This window comes from Mobula birostris, chromosome 8 (genome assembly GCF_030028105.1).
Source record: "Mobula birostris isolate sMobBir1 chromosome 8, sMobBir1.hap1, whole genome shotgun sequence".
Classification (NCBI taxonomy): Eukaryota; Metazoa; Chordata; class Chondrichthyes; order Myliobatiformes; family Myliobatidae; genus Mobula; species Mobula birostris.
Window position 1 is genome coordinate 163,386,069 of NC_092377.1, and position 23,101 is coordinate 163,409,169.

General features: G+C 46.8%; 1 protein-coding gene across 4 annotated transcripts in view; it reads left to right on the forward strand.

Moving 5' to 3' along the window:
* LOC140201907 (poly(ADP-ribose) glycohydrolase-like) overlaps nucleotides 1–23,101 on the forward strand; it is a 49,000-nt gene that overhangs the window by 8,816 nt on the left and 17,083 nt on the right. For all 4 annotated transcript variants that reach the window (XM_072266698.1, XM_072266699.1, XM_072266700.1 and 1 more), the window contains exons 2-9: nucleotides 347–561; nucleotides 2,603–2,731; nucleotides 6,160–6,243; nucleotides 11,394–11,468; nucleotides 13,467–13,556; nucleotides 18,076–18,236; nucleotides 18,905–18,984; nucleotides 20,852–20,912. In XM_072266698.1, the coding sequence (XP_072122799.1) occupies nucleotides 400–561; nucleotides 2,603–2,731; nucleotides 6,160–6,243; nucleotides 11,394–11,468; nucleotides 13,467–13,556; nucleotides 18,076–18,236; nucleotides 18,905–18,984; nucleotides 20,852–20,912 (842 nt within the window). In that variant the 5' untranslated portion in view covers nucleotides 347–399. The remainder of the gene's footprint in view (nucleotides 1–346; nucleotides 562–2,602; nucleotides 2,732–6,159; nucleotides 6,244–11,393; nucleotides 11,469–13,466; nucleotides 13,557–18,075; nucleotides 18,237–18,904; nucleotides 18,985–20,851; nucleotides 20,913–23,101) is intronic.

Sequence of the window (23,101 nt, forward strand, 5' to 3'; positions counted from 1 at the left end):
GCTTTGGCTAAGATGTTTCTGTATCTCCTACTAGATGCCAAGAGCCTGAACAGACCATATCTATTATATTGTTTTATCACTGTTCACCAGTTGCTAGCCCTGACTATTCTTTCCAATACAACAAATACCAGCACACAAAGGAAGTGAAAGTACTCAGTTGGTCAGGCAGCGTCTATGGAGGAAAATGGACAGTTTCTCCCGATGTTTTTTGTGTGCGTTGCTCAGGGGCCTAAGTTTCCCACTTCCTGCTCGGGTTTCCTGTGTGTTTTTGCTTTAGACCGAGTGTCCTTTGTTGCGCCCTCTGATCCTGAGCCCGGTCTGATCCCGTTCCCCTTCCACTTCCCAGGAGGACCGCAAACCCCAGGGTGAGTTCTGAGGAAGCGAGCCGCAGGCTGTGAGATGGAGCGGGAGCAGATGCAATGCGCTCCGGCGGGATTTGAATCCCACCTTTCCGCTAACGGCTGCCCTGGTCCGGACGGGGCGGAGGTGATGGACACTGGAGCTGACATTTCTGGGACACAGTTGCTCAGACCAACACCAGATCACACCATCTGTGTGGAGGTAAGAGGGTGTTGGATTACAGTGTAACATTATTTTCTTATTGTCTATCTTTTACTTACATTTTTTATATAATTACATATATTTGTGTAAGTGTTCATGCCCTACTTTCTGCCCATTACACCACTGGCTTCTCCGTGGATTGTCACCTTGTCGTGGTGGAGAAGCTTGTGTGGTCCTGTGATCCCGAGAGCAATGCCGTCTGGAGCTATGCTCCTGGTAGGGTCACCCATGGCGGTAAGGTTGAGGGTGAGATCTCTGACAAAGAACAATCCAACCAAGACCTCAATGGTGGAAGAGGCTGATGAAGTTACTTCGAACCCAACAGCTGTGAAGGCGGATGAAGGCTGCAACAAATCCATCAGCTCCAATCGTGGTTTCCATGCCATTGGAATCAGTTGGTTGATTTGTGAAGTATCGTGTGCTTCTTGGAGTGCAACATTAAATACACGTTAAACAAATACACACACAGGCATCTTCGCTCTGTGGGCCACTTCAGAACGAAGACCATCATCCTCGACCTCGAGGGATAGCCACCACGACGACGATTTAGGGCAGCAATGAAGGTCCTCCATCTCTGGCAGTGTTCAGCGCTTCCTTCATCATAACAGTAGCTTCCTCTCAGTTTCACCACTGTCAGTCATGCAAGTCCCGGGTGGAGACTCAGCAATATCGTCACACTCAGATGTAGGAGGATTCTTCATTGCTGTTTCCATAACGTTTTGTTTGACCAGTCAGGGTTGTTAGCCCCAAGCTGAACCCCTGAACCTGGATGACCGATGGATCACTCTTAGTCTGACCTTTACCCTTTGGCCTGCTTGGCATGGTTGACCCTACCAAGTATTCAGTGAATTTTCCAGTAATCGATTCTGTATTTTTCTAGAAGCTTCTTAATTTTTCCTGCAGCAGGTGAATCTGGATAATTCATAGTTTAATTGTTATCGCTGGAATGCTGTTATCTTTCTAATTTGAGCTTGTAAAACAGCCACAACTTTGTTCTTTGTCTTTGCTTTATTTTTTAAATTCATTGAGACACAGTGAGGAATAGGCCCTTCCGGGTTTTTGAGCTGGGCCGCCCGGCAACCCCCGATTTAACAAGACCATTTGCAATGATCAATTAACCTCCATGTTTGGACTGTGGGAGGAAACCGGAGCACCCGGAGGAAACCCATACAGTCACGGGGAGAACCTACAAACTCCTTACAGGCAGTGATGGGAATTGAACCCAGATCACTGGACTGTAAAGTGTTGTGCTAACCACTACCATATATAACTATATAACCATATAACAATTACAGCACGGAAACAGGCCATCTCGGCCCTTCTAGTCCATGCCGAACTCTTACCCTATCCTATTCCCACCAACTTGCACTCAGCCCATAACCCGCCATTCCTTTCCTGTCCATATATCTATCCAATTTAACTTTAAACGACAACATCGAACCTGCCTCAACCACTTCTGCTGGAAGCTCATTCCACACAGCTACCACTCTCTGAGTAAAGAAGTTTCCCCTCATGTTACCCCTAAACTTTTGTCCTCTAACTCTCAACCCATGTCCTCTTGTTTGAATCTTCCCCACTCTCAATGGAAAAAGACTAACCGCGTCAACTCTATCAATCCCCCTCATAATTTTAAGCACCTCTATTAAGTCCCCCCTCAACCTTCTACGCTGCAAAGAATAAAGACCTAACTTGTTCAACCTTTCTCTGTAACTTAGGAGATGAAACCCAGACAACATTTTAGTAACCCTCCTATGTACTCTCTCTACATCAGTACGCTATCGTGTCGCCCTAAATTCTTAACATGTTAAATAAATAGCTGTAACCAAGAGGTTTTATGAGTCATTCTTGACTTCTGAAGAATGTTTGGATCACAAAGTCACCGGGTTCAACAAAGCAAGACATAAAGTGTCGGCTTCCACCAAGCTTTTCTTCAGCACCAGGGGTAGGTATTGGAGGCGGAGGTCGAATACTAATCCAAAGTGACTCCACCCCAGTGAGCACTGTGCTCTGAGTGATAACAGTTGTGGCATCTTCCTCGCAGGTCTCTGGAGTTCACTTTGGGAAGCTGTTTCCCTTCACCATTCCCAAGCCGGAAGCAACCTGGCGCCCAGGGTATGTGAAGATGCCGTTCTCTACTTCCAACAGGCAGATTCGGTTCGTACCTGGACAGGTAATGTACCCTTGGTCTAATGATTGTCCGGTGAACCCTGACACGAATTGGTTTGAAGTTTTCAGACTTGATGTTTTTCGAGATCCAGTGTGGATAGGATTAAAAATTCTCCCTCATCTCTTTTCTAAAGGGACATTCTTGTATTCTGATGATGTACCCTCTGCCCCCAAACACCCCAACATCCTCTCCACCTTCCCTCTATCAATATTCAGTAGGTTCTCATCCATATTTTCTGCCATCTCCATCCTCATTCATTTAAGTCACTATGCTCTAGTAACATATTGGTCAGTATATCCTATGACAGTGCCAGTGACCCAGGTTCAATTCTGGAGTTTGTTCATTCTCCCCATGACTGTGCCGATTTCCTCTGGGTGCTCTGGTTTCCTCCCATGTTCCAAAGACTTGCAGGTTGGTAGGTTAACTGGTCACATGGGCAGTGCTGGCTCGTTGGGCCTGTTACCGTGTCTCTCTGCGTAACTGAAATCAGAATTGATGTTTTTTTTGAGCATACGATGATCTGGAGTGGGCAGGGGCATGTTGTGCTCCCGTTTCCGAACTGGTTCTCGGATTCAGTCTTCTGGCTGTAGAAGACTTCATCTCGTCTTCTACGTCAGATCCCCAGAACCTTCGGTTCCTGATATTTTGAAAATGTCAAAAACTTCTCTTACCTCCTTAAACACATATGAGGATCTAATTTCCACAACCCTCTTGGGCGGGGAGGATTCCCGAGATTCATCACTCGCTGCAAAAAAGAACTGTCCACGCACTCTGTTTTAAATGGTGACGTGTTATGTGGTAACTCTGTTCCCTGGTTTGGATTCTCTGACTAGTGGAAGTATTCCGACATCCACCCTGTCACGTTCTCCCCCTTGGGACCTTGTATCCTTCAAAAAAAAATTACCCCTCATTCATTTAAAACTCCAATCATGGGAGAACATAATAGAACCACAGATCCTCATCTTCGGGGGAGAGAGCCGAGGAGGATCGGAATTAGATTGAGTATCATTGGCACGTTGTGAAATTTGTTGTTATATGACAGCAGAACAGTGCAATACATAAAAAAACTATAAATTACAATAAGTAAAATACAGTGGAATGCAAAAGTTTGGGCATCCTTGGTCAAAATTTCTGTTACTGTGAATAGCTGAGCAAATTATAGATGAACTGATTTCCAAAAGGCATAACATTAAAGATGACACATTTCTTTAATATTCTAAGCAAGAAAACTTCTTTATTTCCATCTTTTACAGTTTAAAAATAACAGAAAAGGAAAAGGGCCTGAAGCAAAAGTTTGGGCACCCTGCATGGCAGTACTTAGTAACACCCCCTTTGGCAAGTATCACAGCTTGTAAACACTTTTTGTAGCCAGCTAAAAGTCTTTCAATTCTTGTTTGGGGGGATTTCGCCCATTCTTCCTTGGAAAAGGATTCTAGTTCTGTGAGATTCTTGGGCTGTCTTGCATGCACTGCTCTTTTGAGGTCTATCCACAGATTCTCGATGATGTTTAGTTCAGGGGACTGTGAGGTACATGGCAAAACCTTCAGCTTGCGTCTCTTGAGGTAGTCCATTGCGGATTTTGAGGTGTGTTTAGGATCATCATCCTGTTGTAGAAGCCATCCTCTTTTCATCTTCAGCTTTTTTACAGACGGTGTGATGTTTGTTTCCAGAATTTGCTGGTATTTAGTTGAATTCATTCTTCTCTCTACCAGTGAAATGTTCCCCGTGCCACTGGCTGCAACACAAGCCCAAAGCATGATCGATTCACCCCCGTGCTTAACAGTTGGAGAGGGGTTCTTTTCATGAAATTCTGCACCCTTTTTTCTCCAAACATACCTTTGCTCATTGTGGCCAAAAAGTTCTATTCAAAAGGTTCAAAGGAACATCTAAACAAGCCTGATGCATTTTGGAAACAAGTCCTGTGGACTGATGAAATTAAAATAGAACTTTTTGGCCTCATTAAGCAAAGCTAAGTTTGGAGAAAAAAGGGTGCAGAATTTCATGAAAAGAACCCCTCTCCAACTGTTAAGCACGGGGGTGGATCGATCATGCTTTGGGCTTGTGTTGCAGCCAGTGGCACGGGGAACATTTCACTGGTAGAGAGAAGAATGAATTCAATTAAATACCAGCAAATTCTGGAAGCAAACATCACACCGTCTGTGTGAAAAAAAAAAAGCCGAAGATGAAAAGAGGATGGCTTCTACAACAGGATAATGAACCTAAATACACCCCAAGATCCACAATGGATTACCTCGAGGCTGAAGGTTTTGGCCTGGCCCTCACAGTGTGCTGACCTAAACATCATCGAGCATCTGTGCATAGACCTCAAAAGAGCAGTGTATGCAAGACAGCCCAAGTATCTCACAGAACTAGAAGCCTTTTGCAAGGAAGAATGGGCAGAAACCGCCCCCCAAACAAGAATTGAAAGACTCTTAGCTGGCTACAAAAAGCATTTGCAAGCTGTGATACTTGCCGAAGGGGGTGTTACTAAGTACCGCCATGCAGGTGCCCAAACTTTTGCTTTGGGCCTTTTTTCCTTTTTGTTATTTTGAAACTGTAAAAGATAGAGATAAAAAAAAGTTTTCTTAAAATATGAAAGAAATGTGTCATCTTTAACTTTATGCCTTTTGGAAATCAGTTCATCTTTTACTCGCTTAGCTATTCACAGCAACAGAAATTTTGACCAGGGGTGCCCAAACTTTTGCATGCCACTGTATATTATTTTTAGAAATGAACTAAGTGGACAAAGCTATAAGTGACTAAAATGGAATTGACAGCTATAAACTAAAGTCCTGAGCCAAAGTCAGCCGATTATGTTAAAGTGGGACGTGATCGTTCCCTCCGATTTCGTACGGACACCGACCCTTTATTGCTGACCCCCAGAACACACGCAGTCCCCATTATTAAATGCACATCCTCGAGCGGGCACCGAACTTCTATTACAGCTCGGGGTGTCGGAGTTCAGAGTTCAGTTCTGATGTCCCCTGTAAGGAGTTTGTATGTTCTCCCCGTGACCGTGCGGGTTTCCTCCGGGTTTTCCAGCCTCCTCGCACTTTGCAACGACGTACCAGTTGGTAGGTTAGTTGGGTTAGGCTTGGGTTGAATCAGTGGGTTGCTGACAGCACGGCTGGAAGGGCTGGAATGCCCTATTCCGTGCCGAATTTCAATCAATAAAAGGGGGCAAATAAAGTGAGCTAGTGTTCATGGGTTCATTGTCCATTCAGAAATCTGATGGCGGAGGGGAAGAAATTCCTGAAGTGTTGAGAGCGTGTCTTCACTCCTGCACCTCCTCCTGACTTTAATGGTGAGAAGAGGGCGTGTCCTGGGAATTAGTTTTGGTGTAACTAATATTCTAATTTGATGCATTAACTGTCAAAGCAGCAGCATACAGGTTCTCCTTGTAAACTCCAGTCCATTGTTGATTTTTCCAGTGTGGTGGAAGGGAGGTTCATCGTTGGCAGGTTATAAAAGAGGCTTTGGACAGGCCTGTCTTCAAAACAGCTAAGGACTTGGTGGTAAGTATTGAGATTTTTATTTTGAAAATCACATCTAGCCCTAGATTAAAAGGTATATCAAGCCACTATGAAGTTTACCTCTCTAGTTATTGTACACTGTTTCAATGGTTTTGGATTCAGGTTCATTTATTGAAACAGACAGTGAAGTACAGCGTTTGTGTAAACAACCAAGGAGTTGCTGGGGGTAGCCCACAAGTGTGGCACCCACGTTCCGGCACCAACACTGCATGCCCCAGAACGCTCGGCAGAACAACACAGAACACAATAAGCAACAGGAGAACAATAGCCAGACAAGTTCTGTTCCTGCCTCCTACTCAACTACCTAATCGGACAGGCCTCCAAATCCAGGACAGGCCCCTGGCCTACAGGCTTTAGCCATCAGTACTTACAATCGCCCAAAGGGCTCCCATCTTCATTATCAACCCCCAGGTCAGCCAGTGATGGGATCCCACAGCCCTGACTGTCTCCTACTCGTGCCTCCTCTTGCCTCCTTCTTGAATGGACTTGGAACAGCCCATTGGCCATGGATATCCCTTGTCCCATGTCCACAGACTGTCCCGAGTTTGGAGGAGTGTGAGTGTGTGTATCTTGAACCACCTGTGATAAATAAATCTGAGTCCTTGCCTGGACCTTACTTTAACCCCTGCCTTGCTGCAGCCTCTACAGGAGAAAGGAATTGGATTGAGAACCCGCATCAGCACTGCAAAAGGCTGTAATTTGTTACCTCCCCTCTGTCCCCGACACAGCGTAGCCAGATAAGATTAAGGTCACTGTTCGCCTCCACACCAACCAGCTGAAAGCAAAGTCACCACAGCTTTGACTCACGGTTACCTCTGCTTCTCCAGAAATACTTCTGAGTGAGGTCGGACAGGATTCCTGGGCCTGGTGTAATGTTAACCCATAAGACCATAATTAGGCCATTCAGCCCATCGAGTCTACTCCGTCACTCAATGATGGCTGATTTATTATCCCTCTCAACCCCCATTTCATTTCGGGCAGATGGGGCTCATCTGCCATTGCTGGCAGTTCATCTAGGAGAAGGAAAACTCTGATCCCAAACTCCCACTGCCTTGCAGCTATACCCACTCTTGGGGAAGGCTTCAGGAGTAAACCCAGAGGGAAAATCTGGACTTGGAGTCCCTATGTTGAGTTTAACGCTGCCTGGCAACTCCTGCGATGTCACTGGTGCCAAACTGTATCTGTCCCTGCCGTCCCTTTGGATTCATCAGCTGCGTGGAGAGGGGGAGCCTGCCACACGGGCAACAGCCTTCGACAGGATATCGCACACGTACATGGTGGACGTGCTCTCCAAAATGGGATTTGGGGAGGGAATCCGGAATTGGATCAGACTGCTCTACACAGACATCCGTAGTGCAGTCCAGGTCAATGGGTGGGAAACAGACAGCTTCCCCATCAGGTCTGGAGTCAGGCTCCCCTGTCTTGTTTGTCTGCTGCATAGAACCCTTTGCAGAAGCCATCAGGAGTGATGAGGGCATAAGAGGGGTGATGCTGCCAGGCAGTGGAGGGACCCAAGTGAAAACCTCCCTGTACATGGACGACGTCACCATCTTCTGCTCTGATCCGAGGTCAGTTCGCAGGTTGATTGGCATCTGCGAACAGTTCGAGCTAGCGTCGGGGGCCAGGGTCAACCGCACAAAGAGCGAAGCCATGCTCTTCGGCAACTGGCCCGAACGATCCAGCGTCCCCTTCACCATCAGGTCTGATCAAGTGAAGGTGTTGGGGATTTGGTTCGGAGGGGCTGAGGCGTGCAACAAGAACTGGCAGGAGCGGACTGCCAAGGTGAAACAGAAACTGGGACTGTGGGGAGGGCGCTCCCTGTCGATAACGGGCAAGAACCTGGTCATCAGGTGTGAGGTGCTCTCAGGGCTGCTGTACTTGGCGCAGGTCTGGCCCATCCCCAGCTCCTACAGCTTGGAAATCACCCGAGCCGTCTTCAGATTCATCTGGGGGTCCAAGATGGAGTGGGTGAGATGGACCGTCATGCACAAGTCCCTGGACAATGGGGGCAAAAACATCCCAATGTCGCCCTCACCCTGATGGCCAGCTTCATGTGTGGCTGCATCAGGCTCTGCGTGGATCCCAGATACGTGGGCACAAAGTACCACTGTGTGCCCAGGTTCTACCTGTCGCCCTGGCTACGAAGGATGGGTCTGGCCCCACTCCCGCACAACACCCCTGTCAGCTGGTCGTTGCCTCCTTACCTGTCCTTTGTAGAAAAATCCTTCAAGGCCAACGCATTTGATCACAAAGCCATCAGACAGTGCTCGGCACGGACTGTCCTGCAGGCACTGCAGGAGAAGGACGTGATGGACACAGTGGGGTGGTTCCCTGAGCAGACCGTCCAGTTCATCTGGCAAAATGCCTCATTGCCAGATCTCACCAACAGGCACCAAGATCTCGCCTGGCTGGCGGTGAGAGGGGCTCTCCTGGTCAGATCCCTCCTGTACGCCCGGAATGTCATCTCCACACCCCACTGCCCACGGGAGGACTGTAATGGGGTGGAGTCAGTGGCTCAACTCTTTGCACATTGTGGGTTCGCCAAGAAGGTGTGGAAGAGAATGGAAGGGACAGTACTAAGATTCATGCCCAGCAGCTGCGTTACCGAGGACTCCGTGATCTACGGGCTGTTCCCGGGGACACACACGGAGACAAACATCCGGTGCCGCTGGCAGATCATCGATTCGGTGAAAGACGCGCTTTAGTCTGCCCGAAACTTGGTGGTCTGCCAGCACATGGAGATGTCCGTGACTGAATGCTGCTGACTGGCTCACTCTCGCCTGCAGGAGTACGTGCTGAGGGATGCACTCGAGCTTGGTGCGGCCACCGCGAAGGCCCGGTGGGGAAGGACCACAGTTCAGGGTTCATCACCCCTGGGAGTGGGAGGGGTCGGGTGGGGAGGAGAATAATCCTCATCAACAGTGTGGACAGATAATCAACATGGTGCCCCAGGAGTGGGTGGAATTGTTAATTTGGAAAAGGAATTAGAGCCAACGCCTGCCTTTATTGTTGATAATTTTATTGCAAATAAGTCTTAACTCTTGACCGAGGGTTGAGAGTAAATGAACGACTTATTGTAAACATCTTTCATTTGTATATGAACAGAGAGTCAACACATAATTTTATTGTAAATAACTTTATTTATTGAATAAGGACTCAGGGTCAACGAATGTTTTTTTTTATATATGTATATAACTTTATTTTGTAATACTTCTGAATAAAGTATTTTTGGAGAAAGAAAAAACAGCTTGCTCTCCATATCGCACTGCCCTGGCTTGTTTATCGGCTTGTTTGTTCTTCCATGATCAGCCCGAACCAACGGTGGGCCTCAACCCCATAATCCTGCCTTCTCACTGTAACCTTTGACACCCTAACTAATCAACAACTAATCAACCTGCACTTTAGATATCAGTGACTAGTCCTCCACAGCCCTCTTTGGTAATGAATTCCACAGATTCACCACCATCTTTTCGTTCCCAGTGCAGTGTTCCTGCAGGGAATGCCAGCAAGCCACGCACACCTTTTCATCTTCTGGCCCCACTGGACTACCAAACCCACCACCTACTCCTTGCTCTCATATCCTAGGTCCTAACCAACTCGTCCCACACTGCCTGACCCCGTCGACCCGCGGATCTCCTGCAACACAGGCCCCACCTCCCTCACGATATCCTGAACAGCCCTGACTTCAACCCTGCTCTCATCCTCAAACACCCACCGACCACTTCTCTGTCAAAGTCAATTTATTATTGAAGTACGTACACGTATGTGACCGTGTACGTGACCGTGCGCCATCCTGTGTACCCTGAGATACATTTCCTTGCAGGTATTTATAAGAAAGTAAAGAAATTCAATAGAATTTATGAAAAACGAGGAATAAACAAAGGACCAATGTGCAAAAGAAGACAAATTGTGCAAATGCAAAATAAATAATACTAAGAACATGAGTTCAGGAGTCCTCGATCGTGAGTTCTGTACGTTGTTGTGAATAAGGTTCAGGAGCCTGTTAGTCGAAGGGTAGTAACTGTTCCTGAACCCGGTGGTGTGGGACCTGATGGTTGAGGGGTAATAACTGTTTCTGAACCTGGTGGTGTGGGATCTGATGGTTGAGGGGTAATAACTGTTCCTGAACCTGGTGGTGTGGGATCTGATGGTTGACGGGTAATAACTGTTCCTGAACCTGGTGGTGTGGGATCTGATGGTTGAGGGGTAATAACTGTTCCTGAACCTGGTGGTGTGGGACCTGATGGTTGAGGGGTAATAACTGTTCCTGAACCTGGTGGTGTGGGATCTGATGGTTGAGGGGTAATAACTGTTCCTGAACCTGGTGGTGTGGGACCTGATGGTTGAGGGGTAATAACTGTTCCTGAACCTGGTAGTGTGGGACCTGATGGTTGTAGGGGTAATAACTGTTCCTGAACCTGGTGGTGTGGGACCTGATGGTTGAAGAGTAATAACTGTTCCTGACCCTGGTGGTGTGGGACCTGAGGCTCCTGTACCTCCTTCCTGATGGTAGCAATGAGAAGAGAGCATGGTCTGGATGTTTGGGTCCTTGATGATGGATGCTACTTTCTTGTGGCAGTGCTCATTGTGGATGTGCTCAATGGTGGGGAGGGCTTTTCCTGTGACAGACTGGGTTGTATCCACCACTTTCTGTAAACCTTTCCATTCCTGGATATCAGTGTTTCCATACCAAGCCTTGGGCTACTCGTATCCTGATTTCCCCTGCAGCCAACATCCCCATCTTTACAGACTCCCTTCCCCCATCGCAGTTCACCAATTGGCCTTGGTCAAGCCCACGACCTGCCTGACATCTCAACTCCACCCTCCTTCATCACCATCCTCTCCCAATCCTGGCTCAGGTTCAGCTCTGAAAATGTTCAAGGCATTTCCCTCCCCACCCCCCTCAACAGCATAGGAGGATCCAGCAGCCACCTCACCCCGGCACGTGCCAGGGCTGACCATCTGCTGAGAGCAGTGGTCTTGGCCCATGGTTCTGGTGAGGTCTGAGACCCTGAACAGAATGTGGAGCACTGACATCACAGCAGCTACCTTTGGAGAGAGATTGTTGGGGCGGGGGGAGCATTTAGCTCACCTAGTCCTGCGTTGCTAACACCTTCTGTCTGATCTCACAGGGAGTGATCATGCAGTATAACCCAAAGTATGCCAACGTCTGGACGTTTATGGGACTCCATCACTACCTGAAACAGGTGGGTTTATGTCTCTCACTGTCATTTTACAAAGGTTACCAAGACACTGCCCAGAAGAAGGCAATGGCAAACCCAGTTCTGTAGAATAATTTGCCAAGAATAATCGTAGTTATGGGACCATGTGGCACAGAATGATGACGACCAAGAATGAATTAACTTTGCTCAAAACCTCAGGCTCCAGACAAGGACTTGTGAGATTCCACCAAAGTTCCTCGCTGATCGAACTCCCACAATTGGGCTCTCTGTGGGCAGGCTGACTGGGGAGATGGAGAGTGAGAGCAGGTTTCTTTTGGCTTGACAGTCTAGAACCAGAGGTACAATTTTGGGTAAGGCATAGGATCTTGTCTGTAGGGTTGCTGGTTGAGCCTGAAGATTGGGTTGCAAATGTTTTGAATCAGGTTTACTATCACCAGCATGTGTCATAAAATTTGTTAACTTAGCAGCCGCAGTTCAATGCAATACATGATAATATAGAAAGAAAAAAATTATAAACAAGTGAAAATCTGCAGATGCTGGAAATCCAAGCAACACGCACAAAATGCTGGAGGAACTCAGCAGGTCAGGCAGCATCTATGGAAAAGAATTCAGTCAACATTTTGGGCCAAGAACCTTCAGGATTAATAAATTAGTCGATTAGAGTAAGTGTATATATGCACATTAAATAGATTGAAATAGTCCAAAAACAAATAATATATATTTAAGAAAGGTGAGGTAGTGTTCATGGGTTCAATATCCATTCAGAAATAGGATGGCAGAGGGACAGAAGTTGTTCCTGAATCACTGAGTGTGTGCCTTCAGGCTACAGTATCTCCTCCCTGATGAGAACAGTGAGAGGAGGGAGGGTCCTGGGCACTGGGGGTCCTTAATAATGGATGCTGGACGCTGCCTTTCTGAGACATTGCTCCTTGATGATGTCCTGGGTACTCCAGAGGCTCGTATCCAAAATGGAGCTGATTAATGTCACAACTTTGTGTAGCTTCTTTCGATCCTGTAGAGTAGCCCCCCCCCCCCCCCCGCCGTACCAGACAGAGAGGTCTCTGCCTGCCTGTGTCCCTGGTTATCGGTCATTGTGAGCATTGGTGTCTGCGGTTCTCACCTCTGCCCCAATCCCACAGATACACAGGTTCGTAAGTCCAGTCCAGCTCAGTATGCTTGTTATTAGTCTTCCGTTGAGAGCCAAGCTTCTAAGGATTCTCTTCATTTCTTGTTTTGTGCTTCTGCCAGGAATTTTGTCATTCCCCAGCCAAACTTGTGTCTTTCTTGGTCCTTGTGTACTGAGATAAGTGATAGAGGGTTGTGTCTTCTTATGGTTTTCTGATGTTCATGTAGTGTTTTGGATAGTTTTCGTCCTGTCTGTCCTACGCAGTGTTTGGGGCAGTCTCCAAAGAAACAGCCTTTCAGCCCACCTTCTGCATGCTGACCGTGCTGCCTGTCTAACCCAGACCCGTTGCCCACATATCCCTCTGCTCCTTTGCTTTCAGCTGTCCAAATGCTTCTTAGACCTTGCTGCTGTCATCTCCTCTGGCTGCTCGATCCACTTACCCATGTCCCTCTGAGTGGGGGGAGAAAACTCTCCCTCAGCTATCCTTACAATCATTCCAGAGCAATTCTCTCAAAATGCTGGAGGAACTCAGCAGGTCAGGCAGTGTCTATGGAAATGAATAAACAGTTGACATTTTGGACTGAGATCTTTGGACCCTGGTGTGGGTGTGGCTGCTGTACTATTGGCCAAGGTTGATCAGGCAAAGTGGCGACCAACTGTGTGGGTCAAAGTTCAGTTGCTTGGGGCCAGCCTTGTGTGGGTCGAAGGTCAATCATGTAGCTCAAAGGTCAGTTCCTTGGGTCGAACTTTCTCTGGGTCATGGGTCAGTCCTGTGGTTCAGGGGGTCAGTTTTGCAGGTGTGGGTCATCGGTCAGCTTTGTGGGTTTGAGTTTGACGTCCCCTCCGGCTGGGGGTGATAATTTGTGACCAGTCTCTCTCTCGCCCCACACCCACAGATGGATCACAGTGAACGACAGTTTCTGCTGGAGAAGCTCCTGCCGCAGATGGCCCGGCTCGCTCTGCGGTTGCCCGAGTTGTGTCAGCTGGTAAGTGCCGAGATGCCGCGATACTGCTGCTTTCTCAGAGTGGGCCAAGCGAGCACAGAATCAGTAGCCGTGCCGTGGCAATGGCCTGTGTAGGTGATTGGGATCTGGGTCAGAACACCTCCTGGAGCTTCGGACATCTGATTACCTGATGAAGGAGTGACCAACAGTGGGGAAGTAGAGCATAGTGCAGGCCCTTCAGCCCACAATGTTGTGCTGACCTTTTAACCTACTCCAAGATCAATCCAACCCTTCCCTCCCACACAACGCTTCATTTCTCTATCATCCACCTGTTTATCCAAGAGTTTCTTAAATATCCCTAATGGACCTGTCTTTACCACCACCCTGCAAGTCTCCTTCATGAACCCATCACTCTGAGTTTAAATAAAAGTACATCTGACTTTCCCTGTATTTTCCTCCAGTCACCTTTACACTGTGGCCCCTGGTAGTACCCATTCCTGCCCTGGGAAAAGTCTCCGGCTGTCCACTCAATCTGCCCCTCTACGGCCTTGTATATCTCTATCTCATCCTCCTTTGGTCCAAAGATCCTGTGCTTGTTCGACCTAATGCTCCTTAATCCTGGCAGCATCCTGGTAAATCTCCTCTGCACTGTCTCTAAGGTTTCTATTTCCATCACGTAACGAGGTGACCAGAACTGAACACAATACTCCCAAGTGTGGTCTGACCAGGGTTTTATGGAGCTACGTTATCTCACGGCTCTTGAACAGAAACTCCCCGATTAATGAAGGCCAAAAAAAAACTTCCTAACAAGTCCTTCCAAACCACCCTGTCAACTTCTGCAGCAACTTTGAGGGATCTGTGGACACAGATCCCAAGGTTCTTCTGTCCTTCCACACTGCTACGAGTCCTGTATTCTGCCATCAAGCTCGACCTTCCAAAGTGAACCACTTCACACTTATCGGGACTGAACTCCATCTGCCACTTCTCAGCCCAGCTCTGCATCCAGTCAATGTCCCGTTGTAACCAACAACAACCTTCCACACTTCCACAACGTCACCAACCTTCGTGTCACTTCCAAACTTGATAACCCGCCCTTCCACTTCCTCATCCGAGTCACTCATAAAAAATCATGAAGAACGAGGATAGCAGACACAGTCAACTGGAGAGCCTCCAATATGTAGACCCCCTGACGAGGAACAGGAATACAACTGTACGTACGTATAACAGTAGAGTGCAGGTACAGGGGATTGCTGAACATAACTTCCTTCTTCCTGTACATGGTCCACACTCTTCCATTCCCTGCTTATTCACATGTCACCATGTAGCACCATGGTCCTGAAAAACGTTGTCTCATTTTTACTGTGTACTGTACCAGCAGTTTATGGTCGAAATGACAATAAAAAGTGACTTGACTTGACTTGTGTCTGTCTAAAAACCTCATGAATAAGAGCTGAGAGGTAATGTTACAGCTATATAGGCCCCTGGTCAGATCCCACTTGGAGTACTGTGCTCAGTTCTGGTCACCTCACTACAGGAAGGATGTGGAATCTACAGAAAGGGTGCAGAGGAGATTTAGGTTATTTTCTTTAGATTATGAAGACACACAGTCCTCTTTTATTGTCATTTAGTAATGCATGCATTAAGATATGATACAATATTTCCTCCAGTGTGATATCGCAAAACACAGGACAGACCAAGACTGATAAAAACTAACAAAACCACATAATTATAACATATAGTTACAACAGTGCAACAATACCATAACTTGATGAAGAAGTCCATGAGCACAGTAAAAGTTCAAAGTCTCTCAAATGTCCCACATCTCACGCAGACGGGATGTTGCCTGGATTGGAGAGCGTGCCTTATGGGATTAGGTTGAGTGAACTTGGTCTTTTCTCCTTGGACAGACAGAGGATGAGAGGTGACCTGATAGAGGTGTATAAGATGATGAGAGGCATTGATCATGTGGATAGTCAGAGGCTGTTTTCCGGGGCTGAAATGGCTAGCATGAGAGGGCATAGTTTTAAGGTGCTTGGAAGTAGGTACAAGGGGGATGTCAGAGGTAAGTTTTTCACACAGAGAGCGGTGGGTGTGTGGAATGCACTGCCACGAAATTGGTGGGAGCGGATACGATAGGGTCTTTTAAGACAGGGGTCCTCAACCTTTTTTGCACCACGGACCTGTTTTATACTGACAGTATTCTTGTGGACTGGCCAACGGGTGTGGGGGGTGTTAATCATGACCGGAATATAGGTAAAACTATAAGTCACTTATAAGTGGTTAATAATACACTCAATGTCGTTTCTAAAAGGGTTTATCTAACAAATTTAATATTAAATGCACAGTGCATATTTTCCTCCCTTGAATATAGTGATAGGTCAATTATAAGTCACTTATAAGTCAATAGCATCATAACATTTTAAGTAATGTTTGGATATTAAACACACAGCATGTATTTTCCCCGTATGAACATATAAAATCATTGCAACGCACCAATATTGCTGAATCAGTGGGAGCCCTGGGCTTGTTTTCCTTCAACGAGACGGTCCCATCGAGGGGTGATGGGAGACAGCGATACTCGAAGGGGGTTCCTTATGTCCAGTCTATTCCGCAGTTTAGTTTTCGTTGCATTCATTGCAGAAAACTCCACTTCGCAAAGATATGATGTTAGAAATGGAAGCAACGTTTTCAGTGCTTTCGTGGCTATCTCAGGATATTCAGCCTTGTCTTTGATCCTGAATGCCGGCAGAGATGTTATGTCAAACATACTTTTCAGCCCACCGTCATTTACAAGCTCAAGGAGTTGATCTTTTTCCCGCGCTGACGTGGATGATTCACGGGGGACATTCACAAATGGTCACGGACCCATTCCTTTGCACGTCTTGGGTCATTTGTGGTTGGGAAGTAACGCTCAAGTTCTGCCGACAGTGAAGTTAGGTGATCGCGCACCAGCTGTGAGAAAGACGGTGCAGCCTCAGTCTCTCCCAAAGTCCCAGATAATGTTGGGAATATGTCAAATATGCTCCTGTCCACTTGCTGTCCCCACAGTTCCAGTTTGGCTTTGAAAGCAGACACTTTATCTGCCAACTTTAAGACAGTTGTCATTCTCTCCTGAAGTGACAGACTGAGTTCATTGAGCAGGTTGAAGATGTCACACAGATAGCCACTAAGTATGATGCTCTCAGAGCAGCAGCATTTGTGGAGGTGGTGGCTCTCAGCACTTGCTTCTGTCCCGCTTGCTCACTTTTTTTTCCGCTCAAAAAACTCAACGGGTTTGTCTTTAGTGCAGGGTGCTTGGACTCAAGGTGCTGAAGCAGTTTTGAGGGCTTCATTGCCTCATTAGACAGCTTGTCTCCACATATCACACACAGGGAGCTTGGAGCGTGCGAGTCACTGGTCACAATAAAGCCATATCTTATGTACGACTCGTCGTATTTTCTGTTGAAGGAAGCTTTTTTTTTGCAGTCTCTGCCTCAGCTGTCTCTGCGTCATCATCATCGTTAGGTCTTTTATGTCCTCTTCCAAATAAACTCTCAAGCGGTGTTTGTTTTTTACTCATACTGACTGGTGACCTCGCATGGGTAATGACCTCGCGCACGTTCAAGTGCAATGGTGGACGTGACAGGGAATGAGGAAAGGTGCAGCTGACTAATATCGCTTCATACCCTCAAATAATATTGTTTCCTCGCGGCCCGGTAGCACATGCTTTGCAGCCTGGTGGTTGGGGACCGCTGTTTTAAGAGACTCTTAGATAGCTACATGGAGCTTAGGAAAATGGAGGGCTATGCGGTAGGGAAATTCTAGGCAGTTTCTAGAGGAGGTTACATGGTCATGTCAACATTGTGGGCCGAAGGGCCTGTGATGTGCTGTAGATTTCTATGTTCTGTTTTAATAAGTCGTGTATACTCAATGGCCACTTTATTAGGTATACTGTGTTAATGTAAATATCTAATCAGCCAATCACATAGCAGCAATACAGTGCATAGAAGCATACAGACATGGTCAAGAGGTTCAGTTGTTGTTTAAACCACACATCAGAATGGAGAAGAAACACGGTCTAAGTGACTTTGACCATGGGATGAAAATCTTTACACGGTCAAGGTCACGGGTGGTCTGAGGGTCTCAGAAACTGCTAAATCCAGGGATTTTGATGCACAGTGGTGTTTAGAGTTTACAGAGAATGGTGCAAAATAACAGAAAAAACATCCAGTGAGTGGCAGTTCTGTGGGTGAAAACGCCTTGTTAATGAGAGAGGTCAGAGGAGAATGGCCAGACTGGTTCAAGCTGACAGGAAGGTGACAGTAACTCAGAGAACCACACGTTACAACAGTGGTGTGCCGAAGAGCATTTCTGAATGCGTCAAACCTTGAAGCAGCGATTGTTTATTCCTCTCTATAGAAGCAGAAGACCATGAACATACACACAGTAGCCACTTTATTAAGTACAGGAGGTAGATAATAAAGTGGCCAGTGAGAGGAAATCAGTGCATCAAATGAGGTTATTTATTGGATGTAACCTGTGAACTTCTCTCAGTGGAACTTGCCTCTACTTTCCATTTCAGCCCATTCAGCTGCTGAGGGTGGGAATGAAACACGCCATCTCTATGTCCCAGGAGCAGATTGCCTGTCTGTTGGCCAATGCCTTCTTCTGCATGTTCCCCCATCGCAATTCCACACACCACCATTCTGAGTACTTCAACTTCCCAAGCATCAACTTCAACAGGTATGGACAAGGCGTAAGGCATGGGTCCGACCGCATTTGGAGTACTGTGAGCAGGTTTGGACTCCGTATCTAGGAAAGGATGTGCTGGCATTGGGGAGGGTCCAGAGAACGTTTATGAAAATGATTCTGGAAATGAAAGGGTTAATATATGAGTGTTTGTTGGCTGTGATACTCACTGGAGTTTAGAAAGATGGGAGTAGGTCTCATTGAAACCTATCAAATATTGAAAGGCCTGGAAAGAGTGAATGTGGAGAGGATGTTTCCCTATTGTGGGAGAGTGTAGAACCAGGGGGCACTGCCTCGGAATAGAGGGATATCCCTTTGGACAAAGATGAGGAATTTTCTTTAGCCAGAGGGTAGTGAATCTGTGGAATTCATTGCTACAGACGGCTGTGGAGGCCAAGTCACTGGGTGTATTTAAAGCAGAGATTGATAGGTTCTTGATCAGTCAGTGCATCAGAGGTTATGGGGAGAAGGCAGGAGTATGGCGGTTGAGAGGGAAAATAAATCAGCCATGATCAAATGGTGGAGCAGACTTGATGGGCTGAATGGCCCATTTGTACTCCCGTTCCCAGTACTTTGAAGGGATAGGGATAAGGTGGAACGTCAGAGGCTAGACTCCAGCATTTCTGCAGTTTGCTAATAGTCTCTCACCTTCTCCTCCACAGGTTGTTTGAGATAACCTCACAAAGAACGTTCGAGAAACTGAACACCATCTTCTGCTACTTCAGAATGGTTACAGAAAATAGTGAGTGGTTACCGAAGGACCAGGATTCAACGGCATGTCTGTGCTAAGACTGAGTCTGACCACTGGCCTCCTGCGATGGTTTAATTTTCAGACACGAGATTCAGCAGATGCCAGAAATCTCGAGCAATAGGCATGAAGGGCTGGAGGAGCTCGGCACGTCAGGCAGGATCTGTGGAGGGGAATATACAGTCAACGTTTTGGGCTGTGATCCTTCGTCAGGACCAAAGCAGTGATTATTTATTCCCCTCTATAGATGCCTGACCTGCTGAGTTCTTGCAGCATTTTGTGTGTGATACTCAAAATTTCCCAATCTACAGAATCTCTTGTGTTTTTGAATTATCTGAGTTTTATTGTCCTGGGGCACAATAGACATAGAGTTTTATAGCACAGTATGGGCCTTTGGCATCACAGTGTTCTGCCAACCTTATAACCTATGCTGAGATCAATCTAACCCTTTCCTCTGACATAGCTCTCCATTTTTCTATATGCCTATTTAAGAACCTCTTTAATATCCCAAACATATTTGCCAAACTACCTTTGATATCCCTTATATTTCCCTCTAATTACCCAAAAAGTTATGCCCCCTCATATAAGCCATTTCCACCTTGTCTACTCCATGGGTCTATTCTCCCTGTGGCTCTTACCTAGCTACCTCTATCAAGTCACCTCTCAGCCTCGTCCTCATGTGGGAGAGAGTAGGTTACAGGGAACTGTGGGATGGATTTGAGGGCTATCATAGACTGTATGGGCTGAATGGCCTCCTGTGTTGTTTAGAAGCCTTTCTCCAGTGTAGGCTTCCCCTTCTGACCCCTGCACACCTCACACTCACTGAATAAGTTGAACTGTTAACTCCACTGTGTCTGCAAATGACTGCTTCACCTCCGGCTGCCCTCTTCTCCGTAACGTTCTGGCTTTCTGCCCTCTTTCCGTGCTTCATTTATTAATTCACCCTTCTCTTTAACAGCCTGAGCCGATCACTCTGTGCCTTTGTCGGGCTCCGCCATTCTGTTGCCAAAACTCTCACTCATTCTCAAACCCACTTTATGTTCTCGTGCACAAGGAGAACAGCATTGTCCTTGTCACCACCCCGTTCAGAAATCTGAACGGAGAAAAAGCATTTTTATACATGATTGATTAGCAGTTATAGATAATGGCCATTTGTGGATGGTTAAATTCCTTATTTGCAAGATCAATCACCATTCACAATGCAGGTGTTAAAAGTCACGATACTTTGAAGTTAGTAATTGCCACTTAGTGTGAAGGTGTTGGCGCATGGCCAAGTGTTAATGCGTCGGTCTAGTGATCTGAAGGTCACTAGTTCGAGCCTCAGCTGAGGCAACGTGTTGTGTCCTTGAGCAAGGCACTTAACCACGCATTGCTCTGCGACGACACTGGTGCCAAGCTGTACGGGTCCTAATGCCCTTCCCTTGGATGACATCGGTGTCGTGGAGAGGGGAGACTTGCGGTGTGGGCAACTGCTGGTCTTCCATACAACCTTGCCCAGGCCTGCGCCCTGGAAACCTTCCAAGGCGCAAATGCATGGTCTCATGAGACTTAACGGATGCCTATAGTGTGAATTCCTTGCATCCTTCTGTTACCCCCTTATCTCGTCTCCCAATGCCAAATGCTGTCCTCCGCTGTGCACCGGGAAGCCATGCTCTTCAAAGACCTTTCCTGCCTGGGCTGGTCTGTCTTTGGCTGGACGTTGCCGCCAGTTCCACAATCCCACCTTCAAACTTTTACCCTTGGTTCCTAACTCCTGTCGCCAACGTTCTCCCAATTAGGGACACGTTGGCAGACTTGGACCTGTTTTGGTCAGGGAGTTAATGAATGGAGATTTGAACTAACTTGTCCCTCTGTCCGGCAGTGCCCAGAGGTCTGGTTACGTTTCAGAGGTGTGGCTTGGATTCGGCCATTGAGTGGAAGAGGTCAGTAAATCCAAAATTCTCTGAAATCTGTGGAATAGAGTGTTTTATCCATGTGTGCTTTTATATTGTTTCCAGACCAGATAAATGTGAACAGTGATTGACCAGTTGTAGAAATCAGAATCTGGTCTATTATCAATGAAATTTGTTTTGGAGCAGCAGTACAGTGTGATATGTAAATAACATATAGGACAACCCAGTAGCGTCGTGGTCAGCACAATGCTTTACTGTACCAGCATCCCGGGTTCAATTCCTACTGCTGTCTGTAAGGAGTTTGCAGGTTCTCCCTGTGACCGCGTGGGTTTCCTCTGGGTGCTCTGGTTTCCTCCCACAGTCCAAAGACATATCGGTTAGCAGTATAATTGGTCATTGTAAATTGACCTGTAATTAGGGGTAGGCCATTTTAGAACAGAGCTGAGGAAAAACTTTTTCACCCAGAGAGTTGTGGATCTGTGGAATGCTCTGCCCCAGAAGGCAGTGGAGGACAATTCTCTGGATGCTTTCAAGACAGAGTTAGGTAGAGCTCTTAATGATAGCGGAGTGAAGGGAAATGGGGAGAAGGCAGGAACGGGGTACTGATTGTGGATGATCAGCCATGATCACAGTGAATAGTGGTGCTGGCTCGAAGGGTCGAATAGCCTACTCATGTACCTATTAGGCTAGGATTAAAATCAGGAGACTGTTGTGGCAGTGGCTCGAAGGGCCAGAAGGACCTATTCCTCGCTATAGGTCAATAAGTGGATAAATAGATAGATAATAGATATTATATAACTACAATAAGTGTTCATGGTCCACTCAGGATTCTGATGGCAGAGGGGAAGACCTCCTCTACCTCCTCTCTGATGGTAGTGATGAGAAGAGGGCATGCCTGGGTGGTGGGGATCTTTAATGATGGATGCTGCCTTTTTGAGGCATCGCCTTTTGAAGACATCCTCGATGGTGGGGAGTCTCGTGTCCACGATGGAGCCGGCTGAGTTTACAACTCTCTGCAGAGTTTGTAGTGCTGTACAGTGGCCCTTCCATGTCAGGCTGGTAAAGATGGCGAAGAGCTTCTTTACCTGCTCACCTGCTCAGCTTAAAAATTGGAAAGTCATCCTGCAACTGTATAAAACGTGGGTCGGGGCTGCGTTTTGGGTCTCGTGTGCAGTTCAGGGAGAAAGTGGAGGTTTTGGTGAGGGATCAGGCGAAATTCTCCAGGATGCTGCCTGGATTTGAAGGTATGAGCTGTAAGGAGAAGTTGGACAAGCTTAACATTTTAGGAACATCACCTTCCCCTCTGCCATCAGATTTCTCAATGGTCCTCACTGTTTTCCTCTCTTTTTGCAGTAATTTTTTAAATAGTTCTTACTGTAACTTACAGAAAGTTTTATGTATTGCACTGTATTGTTGCCACAAGACAAATTTCATGACATATCTCATTGATATTAAAGCCGATTCTGATTGAGAGTTTGGTTGTTTTCTAGAGCAGGTGTTCCCAACTTGGGTCCATGGACCCCTTAATTAACAGTATTGGGCTACATCATAAAATGAGGTTGGAATCCCCTGCTCTATCAGCTGCCGGAGGAGAGGATGGAAGTTTATAAACTTCTGGGAGGCAGTGGTAGAATAGATCGGCAGGGCAGAAATGCTTTGTTTAAGATGAGAGGGGAAAGTTGAAACGAGATGTACAAGTGGAGTTTTATTTTACACAGAGAGTGGTGGGTGCCGGAAACGTGAGGTTTGGAAGCTGATACAGTAATGATGTTAAGAGACACTTGGACGGTCGGGGAATGGGGGGAATTTGGATCATGTGCAGGCAGATTGGATTGGTTTAAATCGGCAGAGACAAGGTCAGGGTCCAGTTGAATTGTCATTCCACATGAATACAGCCAAAGGAAACTGTTCCTCTGAGGCCAAGGTGCAAATCCCAGTCACGCACAGCATGGGGGCACATGCAATATATCACTTAACAATCACGAGATCGCTGTTCCCTTTGTCCAACGATTCAGTGTTTACATGCTCAGGCTGGTTAACCCTTGCACTTATCCAGTGCCGTCTGCAGGTACTTTCAGCACCTACGAAGGAGGTTAACCCTTGCCCTGCTGGCATTTATCCCGTGCTGTCTGGAGGTTTCTTTTCCCCAGCAATGGAAAAGAGACTAGAAGCAGCTGAATTGTGGTTCTACAGGAGAATGTTAAAATCATGGACCAACA